Source organism: Eleginops maclovinus, chromosome 15 (assembly GCF_036324505.1).
Source record: "Eleginops maclovinus isolate JMC-PN-2008 ecotype Puerto Natales chromosome 15, JC_Emac_rtc_rv5, whole genome shotgun sequence".
NCBI lineage: Eukaryota > Metazoa > Chordata > Actinopteri > Perciformes > Eleginopidae > Eleginops > Eleginops maclovinus.
The window spans coordinates 7790532-7800654 of NC_086363.1; the positions used below are offsets into that span (position 1 = coordinate 7790532).

At 41.9% G+C, this 10123-nt stretch overlaps 1 protein-coding gene across 1 annotated transcript in view; it reads left to right on the forward strand.

Annotated features, from left to right (window-relative positions):
- The first annotated feature begins 2183 nt into the window (after window positions 1–2183).
- Window positions 2184–10123, forward strand: part of foxo3b (forkhead box O3b) — a 39573-nt gene continuing 31633 nt past the window's right edge. Inside the window, exons 1-2 of the mRNA XM_063901885.1 lie at window positions 2184–2425; window positions 2739–3466. Of these exons, the coding sequence (XP_063757955.1) occupies window positions 2909–3466 (558 nt within the window). The 5' untranslated portion in view covers window positions 2184–2425; window positions 2739–2908. The remainder of the gene's footprint in view (window positions 2426–2738; window positions 3467–10123) is intronic.

A 10123-nucleotide genomic window follows, 5' to 3' on the forward strand; every position in this document is an offset into this window, starting at 1 on the left:
TTTCTTTAAAGTGAACTTAAAACTATCAATAGGATTCAGAAAGATACTGGTGTGCTCAATAAGATGAAACCAATAATCAAAGGCTGTTGCCCGAAAGAAAAATGGGTTAAAATCGTCACAAAAAATTATGTTTTTTTTCTTTAAAGCTGTTATTCGTTACATGGCTTTGTCATGAAAGGATTGAAAATGGTATTAACCTTTGAAGGTCATCTTGTATTTGGTTAAAAAGGAAACAAAACCAATGCAATGCTTTACTAAATAGTCATCAAAGTAACAAATATAAGATAAACTTAAAATTATCTTTAAATGTATTTCAAATGAACTGAATTGAGATATTTTAGAAGTAAACGCCTAAAATAATGTAATTTAAAGAAACATCCCAGTCTAACAGTTGGCTTTAAACAGTAGTTTTGCACACACACACACACACACACACACACACACACACACACACACACACACACACACACACACACACACACACACACACACACACACACACACACACACACACATCCTAACCTCTCTCTGTACATCCAGTGTGCAGTTAACTGTATAGTTCTCTGCGTGACTCAAACTGCTGCATCAGGTATTCTCTTTGATTTGAAGGGAACAAAAAAGCATCACACAATATGTGGTACGAGTAGGGACTATCCGCCTGTAATCCCGTACAGTACAAACTCCAGACTGCTGTTGTAAATGAGCGTACACATCTGCTTGGTTAAATGTGTGTCAATGAACACGGTTAAACAATAATGTCTGACCTTCTTAGAGGGCAAATGTGTCAGCTTGGTGTCTGTGAATAATGTGATGAAAATGTCAACAAAATACAGGAAAAAGGGGCATAAACGTCTTAAGAGTTCTGCAAGGAATATAATAGAGGAATAATAACACATTATTATGATGTCAAATAAAAATATACAAAATTCATCTAAGTACCATATACACACAATAAAACCATGCAGTTATATTGAAGCGGTATCTTGTTATGGTCAGCTGTGAACGCGCATTCCTGCACAGAAAACGCGAGTACGCGCAGATGGACGCGCACCTTGCAAGGCAGGCAGCACTCGAAACAAAGAAGCCTTGGACGAGGCTGTTTTGATCCGAGGGAGCAGGTGGGGGAGAAAGAGCAAGAGGAGCAGGAGGAGGAGGGAGGTCCAGAGCATCGTTTACAGGATGGAGAGCAATCTAGGATTTCTCCCCTTATCTCTGGCTAATAAATGGCCTGACGTCATTCTGAAGGAGGTGGAACGGGCGCCAGAAAGGGGCGTGGCCTGAGAGCCGTGCACACGTGATTGACAACCTGAGGTCTGCTGATTAAAGGCACCACCATCCATTCCAATGTAGTAGCAAGGGGATATGAATAAATATATGCTTAAGCTAAAAATCCGAGCACATAATAGGTTTTAAATGTCTTTATCATCAACCACCATCATGTCAATAACATATCATAATGTCTATACTACATACAGTACATACTAAATACGAATAGCTTACAATACAACTTACACACATCTGTACAAAGAGACTAAAAGTCACATAATTCTAGGAAACATGATATTGTATTGTAATATTTGAAATATAAGTTAGTGTTTATATCATGTTTCATCTCTTACTGAATGACTGCATATTACCAATATGTAAACAAAGTGTTGAAATACTCAGATGACACCATTGATTAAACCTGAAACTCAACATCTTTTCATTTTGGACTGGTGCAAACATATTCTGTTATTATCTTTTATTATCTTTTCATTGTTTGTTTTTTCATTGAGAAAAAGTCAAAGCCTTTGCTTTTAATCAAAATGAAAGATTTCTAACGGATTTCAAAACCTGTAGCATGCTTGACCGGTTAAACCAAGATGTGTCCTGTAGGCTAAAGTTAGACATGTAAATACTCAACTGATCTTGCTATGACAGTAACGCTATTTCTATAATTACATGCATTAATTTACTTTAATACTTCTTACTTTCTTGTTCAGTTGTGTGCCTCTATATATTTCTACCTGTCACTAACATGTCAGGACGTGTCCCAGCTTCAACCTGAGCACAGCCAGCTCCGTCCTGTTGGACTGTAGTGTCTCTTTAAAAGGCGATCCCATGCACAGGATCCAGGGGGCTGGCCCTTGATCGACTTGCATGCGCGAGTCTGTGTATGTACGTAAGTGTGTGTATGTGTGTAAGAGAACGTGTGCGTGCAGCGCAGTGTGGAGAGCAAATCGAGATACAGTAGTAACCCAGAGTGAGGTGGCAGTCTTATTCCACATCGACATCCATCCTATCGATATCGCAAACGCACTTGAGGAGTGAAAGAGGAAAAGAGTCAAGATGGCATCTGGAAGTGGCCGTGGACAATCCGGGATCTAGTCTCTTCGGATAGATTTTTTGGAAACCACAGAGCGCAAGTAACTGGCCGTGCAAGGTATTTCATTTAAAGTGTTGAGAGCGGATTTATTACGCACTTTCTCCTCAGCCATTTATTTACAGTGGGAGGATTTAGAGCCGTGCACCAAGACGGGATTTGGTGTAGATGAGCAAGTAGTGTTTTAAAATGAATACAAGCTCAGAGACGCGAGGATTTAAATGTGTTGCTATTTTTCGTTTATAGTAGCTTGATTGACATACATAGAATGAACCTACACAATCATGTGCTGCATTGCATCTGTTAGGTTGTGTTTTCATTCGACTCTAACCGAGTGTGTTGGCTTTATTTGCTGTCTCCATGTCCTCAACAGGCGCTAATAACTAAGTTGCTCGTGGCCCTGTTGGGACTTCACTGGTGTGGAATAGCAACAAAGGACGGGAGCGCGCATTCATGGGACGCGACTTTGACAGCTCCTCATTAATTGTCTTGTAACTTTATAACCTGGCATCGGGGGCTACATTGTGACTGGAGCGGGAGATAATGGCTGAGGCTTCGCTCCCCGACACACTCCCGGACCTGGAAGTGGTCATTGATCCGGACTTCGAGCCACAGAAGCGGCCCAGATCTTGCACCTGGCCGCTACCTCGACCTGACTCTAACGCGGTGAAAACAGAGAATAATGACACCGATATTATACTCGAGGAGGAGGATGATGAGGATGATAACTCCACCCCAACGGCTATCGGTATCAATGGCTCTGGCTTGGCGACAGATGACCAGGGCAGCAGCAGCCCCGCGGCCGATGGAGCGTTGTCCTCTTCCGGCCAGGAGAGTGGAGGCTCCCCGCACTCCTCACACTCTCCGTCGGCCACCTCTGGCGCACTGACTACCAGCGGCCTGGCTGCTCAGCAGACCCCGAGGAAAGCATCATCTCGCCGTAACGCCTGGGGAAACCTCTCCTACGCAGACCTGATAACCAAAGCCATCGAGAGCGCACCGGACAAGAGGCTGACACTTTCTCAAATTTATGACTGGATGGTGAGATCCATCCCCTACTTCAAAGACAAAGGCGACAGCAACAGCTCTGCAGGATGGAAGGTAAGAGCCCTTCCACTCACCCACCCAGCCCCCTCCTTCCTCCATCAAAACAAAAACAAAACGCATGCTGCTTGTAAAACCTACTGAGGTACACACACATTCACACGCACACATTTGTACCATAGAATTCGCATTTTTACGAGCGTCTATTTGGAAGGTCTGGCACTCATTAAACCTCTCATTATCATTCTAATGGAAATTACAGATCAGTCTGAAAACGCAGAGCAAATGAGGAAAAAAACACATCAGGGAGGCATTTTAGATCATTAATCTTTTTAAGCAGCGTGGGGTTTCGTGACCTACACATAATTATCTCATAAATTGACAAAACGTGACATCCTGCACTTATTCCCAGACTTTCAATAGACAAATAAGATTGTGGGGCTTTGATTGAAATCGCATCTAAAATGCATGTCCTTTGTCTTTTTTTGTTTTTACTCGATGCATCTGATGAGTTATGTGCACAATATTCCCTTCGAAGCCAGTCACAGTCACAAGGCTGGAATTAGAGCAAACAGAAAAGCGTTAACCAGTTTGTCTGGAAACACAGTAGCCTATTTTGAGTGATGCAACCAGTTTAAGACGCTCTAAAAATGATGCATTACATAAAACAGTTTGCTGAATGGCAGCTAATCCAGTTATAGGAGGAGCTGAATGAAAACAAACTATTTAACCATAATGCTGTGTGAAGACCTCTGCTGAACGCATAACCTCGACTGTAAAGAAACAATGAGGCGCATTCACAGCTATGTTGTTGTGAATAAGGATATTATAGAAACATTAGGTCACATATCCATTTTGCTACTGTTTTACCATTTGTTATGTAAACCTTGGCAGGGATCTATCTCCTGGGTCAGATAGGCATCTGCCATGGGGAATTACATAACTATTTGGTTGCAGTGTGCAGTTGAGGATAAAGCTTTTTTTAAACATATATATATATATATATATATATATATATATATAAAGGAAAGGCAGCTATCTGGTCATCCATAAGACATATGTGACCCCCAAAATGTGTCCAAGAAAGAGGGAGGCGCAGAAGGTCAGAGAGCAGAGATTAACACCCCTCAGAGGCTGAAGGCCTGTCCCATGGGGCTTGGAGCCTATAGGCCATATTTTGTCAGGGCTTCTCAAGTTTTGCTATGTGATATGCTTCAGCCACGAGCAAAGAGGGAGGTAGTGTGTGTGTAGCCCCACCAAGTCAAGGCCGGGTTCACCGTCACCATTCAGGGCAGTTACATCTGGAATTCTGGGCATGAAGACCAGGCTGTCAGTGGGTTTAGTGTTACGCATGGTTGGTCACTAAATCTCTGCTGTAGCTTACAGCCTATGCCATTTTTTTTAGTATACTTACAAGACACTTTTTTCATTACAGACTCTTGTTGTTTCTTCTTCAAATAGAGTTGATACAACACATAGAAAAACAAATGGGTATAGTTCATACAGTACTTTTGCTTATACGTGTGCTGGAAAGCCTGTTCGTGTCAAAGGATGTAAAGGTTTTTAGTAAAAACACAACAATCTGAAACCAAAGACAGCCAGCAGAGCCAGGTGTTCAGAGGACTACCTCTGTATGGACACTTTTCCAGAGCCACTTTGCACTCCATTTCACTCTTAGGTTTCACCTCCACACAGAGCTGGGTTTGAACACCTACAGTTTCATGCAGCCAGGACACCTTTGTTGAGGAGATTTGCTGAGCAAATCCTAATAATCCCCCTGGTTTTTTCTCCCAAGTTCCCACTTACGTCATACTGTTTCATATCTTTGTCAGTTAATCATTAGCCCTGGTAAACATAGACAAAGAAAGCCAAGCATAACTCTAAGGAATATTTTATGGCTTTATTGTCCATACAAAGAGAAACCTCAATGTTAGTTCATTAGGGCTAGGTATCAAACCTCAGTGCTGTAAACAGGCATCCACTGTCTTCTTTTGTTCATAATCAGAGCATACAATGGTGTTTTTTTCTTCAGTTCCGATTTTAATAAGAACGTTTGCAAATTTTAGACTTGGTATCAAGGCAGATTTTTTTTTTTTAAAGCCAAATGATACCCATACAAAGTCCTACATAATGAGTTATTTTAGTCTTAATAAACAAAATCAAATCATTGCGTGCTCTTAAGAGTTTGTTAGCTTAAGTGTCAGAGTTGGCTGGCTTTTTTAGTATCACAACATCGTCCAAACGCAGCCTGTGGTATACATTTCCAGTCAGAGTTGGGGCAGGTCTGGTTCAGAGCTGCTGAAATGTGTGCTAAGACAAGCTTTGGTATGGCGTGGAGTGACGGGCAGCATCTCAAAATAGCACCTGTAAACAGGCCTGTAACACTCTAGTGTGTGTGTGTCTTTCACCTGTGTGTCTTTCACCTGTGTGTCTTGCCTTTGCATAATCGAAAGTTTAGGTCCACTGCTGTGCACAGACAAGTGTATTTATTGGTGTGTGTGTGTGTGTGTGTGTGTGTGTGTGTGTGTGTGTGTGTGTGTGTGTGTGTGTGTGTGTGTGTGTGTGTGTGTGTGTGTGTGTGTGTGTGTGTGTGTGTGTGTGTGTGTGTGTGTGTGTGTGTGTGTGTGTGTGTGTGTGTGTGTGTGTGTGTGTGTGTGTGTGTGTGTGTGTGTGTGTGTGTGTGTGTGTGTGTGTGTGTGTGTGTGTGTGCGGAGTGTCTTTGTGACATAATCAGGTCTTGGCCTGTATTGGGCAGCTGCTGGGAACAGGGAGCCTGTTACAACAGGGTTAAGTAACACTAGAGCCTAAGGTTCACAGCTGCCAGAAATCCTTGCGTGAGCACACACGCGCACAAGCACCCGTCTGATATTCTCATTTAAGGATTATGAGGTTTTAACAACCACACTCACTCTGTTGACAGTACATACAGTTCTTTCTACCTCGGATAAAGTTGACCGTTAAACTTTGTAAACCTGCCATACATTCTCTCACAGACAGACATGCTCAGACATATAACGAGCTGTCGCGCAGTCATGTTCAGGCTTATCACCAGGGTTCATGACAGTGAGCCTCTGCCGCAGGTCTTAATTTACACAGGGGTCAAAAATGTATTAATTAGTTTATAAGACCCTAAGGGTTGCAACAAGGCACAATTGTCAAAATTATGTGGTTTTTAACATGTACATTATTCATTATGTCATGGTTTAATTGATGCTATTTGCAGGTACTTCATGTGCAGCTCAACCCACAAACCAGTGAGTCATGACCACAAGTGTTAAACACACCTCGTTTGATCTCTCACTTTAAAAAAAGACCAAAAGCAAAGATTCATCCATGGCACAACCATGTCACACACAGATACATACGCAGAGGCTACTTTCCGCACTTTCCCCAATCTGACTTTGTCTAGAGGCGTAGGGAAAGCAGGCCCCCTAAAGCCCGCAGGGCATGTTGATTATCATTTTAATGGCCTTGCACTCTGAAATTATTTATTATTCCTTTCAGAGCAGAACAGGGCTGACAAAAGAGAATGGGCTGCCATAAAGGAATAAGAAAACATTCATCCTTTCATCGGCTGTCCATCAATGCAGAGTAGGGTGGGCTTTATGTCTGATAAGATCCCAGTGACAGCAATGAATATTCTTGCAAGACATGACTAATAGTGACTGGAAATTAAGCTTGTGAGCATTATCTGAGGTCTACATGAGAAATAAATAGTTGTAATACCAAAACTACTCAATTAAATAAAAACATTAGCTGCGGAAGGTGTGTGTGTGTGTGTGTGTGTGTGTGTGTGTGTGTGTGTGTGTGTGTGTGTGTGTGTGTGTGTGTGTGTGTGTGTGTGTGTGTGTGTGTGTGTGTGTGTGTGTGTGTGTGTGTGTGTGTGTGTGTGTGTGTGTGTGTGTGTGTGTGTGTGTGTGTGTGTGCTCAGGTACTCTGAACACGATCAGGAGGCCCCTCAGATGGAGCTGGCGTATTGCCAAGCCTAACAAACTGAAGCAAAAAGGGGAGTTGGGGGGGGTGAAGACAGTAGAAGGAGGGCAAGGGGGGGGGGGTGTGGCAGAGGGAGTAAATTAACAAGCTTTGCTCTAAATTGGTGTATTACAACTGCCCTCTGGCTGTGATTCCCAATGGAGGGGTTCCTGGGTGCGGGGGTAAAGGGCCGATGGGTTATGGGAACACACCAGCTCCAGAAACCCCTCCCTTGAATAGTGTCACCCTGTGCAGTCAACCTCTGTGTGGAGGGAAACCCCAAGGCTCTGTTCTAGTTCCATTTCCAATCATTGAATACATATTTTCTTCAGATGCCTGTGAAGTTTTACCTCCTCAAGATTTTACATCTGAAAAATAACCAACAAGGCCGAAAGTGTGCCGACACCTGAGCAATGCACCCATGTGATTGTTGAGCATTTTATTTTAAACCACTGATGAACGGACATTTCCATCATAATCAGTCTAGGCTTTGACACTTTAAGACAGTCTCTCTCTTGGTTTTCCTTGCATTTTCTGCATTCCCACCATCCCCAACCATGTCACACACAGCATGATCTGTTCTCCTCAAAGATAGTTCTCAATTATTCAATGCGCTCGCGATGAATTCAGATCACTGTATTAATTTTTAAGAGCCTGTTCTTGGCTGAAGTCTAACCCCTTTTACGGTTTCTGTCTTTCTTTCATCGCTTTAACTACTGTTTTTTTCACTCTCTTTCTCTCTCCAACACCATCCCTCATTATTTTCCTGCCAGCTCCCTCATTTGTCTGCATGTAAAACACTGTGGCGAACAGAAACAAACCATCCCCCTGTAGAGTTCCCCTGCTCCTCTGACGCGCAATTCTTGAAATCTGTTGTGGGCACTAATGAAAGAAGATAAATCTTGGGCCTCTGCTTTTGTTACACTACATACTCTCTTGATTCTTTCTTGTCTTTTTGTGTCCATCATGGCAACACTGCACTCTGGATAGAGACACTTGAAACATTATGGCCACGCTGTTGTTTTTGTCGCTGTGAAAATGTGCAGATTGTAAAAGAAATGAATGGTCTTAAAACCTCAATGTGGCCCAGCAGGGCTTAACTGTTTGCAGAAGTCACAGAGTTTGAAGCAGATTTTAGAAATGAGTTCACATGATGGTGATAGTTACAGACGGGTCAAAGGATTTATATGTTGTGTGCGCCTGAGTGTGTTGAAAGGACGCATGCACACAGCAAAAGAGAAACCAGCTGCCTGCACATGGCTAGTCCTTGATAGCATCTAAATTGCAAACACTAGTATCTCACAAAATGATATACATATATATGATATATCACTGTCTATAGATGTATTCATTTTGTTATTGATAGTGAGCCTAGTAATATAGATGGAATTAAGTTCTGCAGCCTGCATAATAAGGTAGATGGACATTTTCCCAGATGATTAACTTAAATGTGTTTATTGCAGTACAAACAAGAGTGGAAATGGCATGTTTCAGTACATTTCCAGAGCCTATTGAAGTACAAACATTTCTGTTCCTGCTATCAAAGCACCCTCACACTGCAAAACAGTTGCTCAGTAGTTTATACAACATCAGATTACACTGATCTTTTCCAACTGTTGGTGCATGAAACCTGTGTTTCGAGCCAGATAACCGCAGCAATGCTGAAGTTGCAATAATTGTATCAAGAGCTGGTGAATGGAAAAAGTGGTAGTTAAGCCAGAAATTAATTGTGCATGATATTCCCTTAAAATACAAAACAAAGAAAAAGTTAGACCGCAACTTTAGATGTCTCTTTACATAGAATAATCAGACAACATACAAGCTCAGTAAAGCAGAGCGGAGGACGTTGGTGGTTTGTGGTTGGAGACTAGTGTTTAACTGCTGGAGCAACAGGGCTTATTCTTCCAGCTCCATGCAAGCTGTTTTGTAGTTGACCCTGCACCTTGACCTCTCTGGAGAAAGGTGAAGATGAGAACACTTTTCTCTAACAGTATCAATAAATTACAAGGAACAGTAAAGTGTTGGTGCTTTGAGAGAGAATACAGAAATACCAGTCTGACTGGAAAATCATGCTGTCTGTCTGCCACAGGACAAATAAATAAAACCTCTAGGAAACCTGCAATTATAGTACACATCGTCCTCAGCAACGTCTGCTCTGTCTAAACAATATATCTCTGCAAACAAAAGTGCTTCTAGGCAAAAAAAAAACACAACTTACACACAAAAGTGTATTTCAGTCTGAGGTATTTATAAAGAAAAGCACCAGTATTCAACAATCACACATGCTTGCGTGGATATTAAAGTTAAAACTAAGTTGCTGAGCCTGTACATTCATGCCTCAGCACTACTGTATGCAAGTACGAGTCTTTCTTATACAGTAAACGTGTAGATCTGTGAAGAGCAGTTTGACCTTTTGTGGAAAATGTTTTTTTGCTGTACTGTGAACAATAAGATGAAAAGATGAATACCACTTTCAGATGTATACTGTAAATATGTGGCTGTAGTCAGCAGCCTGTTAGCAAGAAAGTTCCCACCAAAGAAACATAACTTAAAAGCTTTAACTTATTTTTACAGCATTTTTCAATGTACAGGTTTGACCCATTTGAACCATTATTATGGTAGTGATAACAACTGTAAAATGCCCTTTAATGGGCTGACAACATTCAAAACAAGTGTCCGTCACCTCTTGTAATCTAAGCCACGTGTTGCAACAGCAAAAAAACAGTGGGCTTTAATACAATT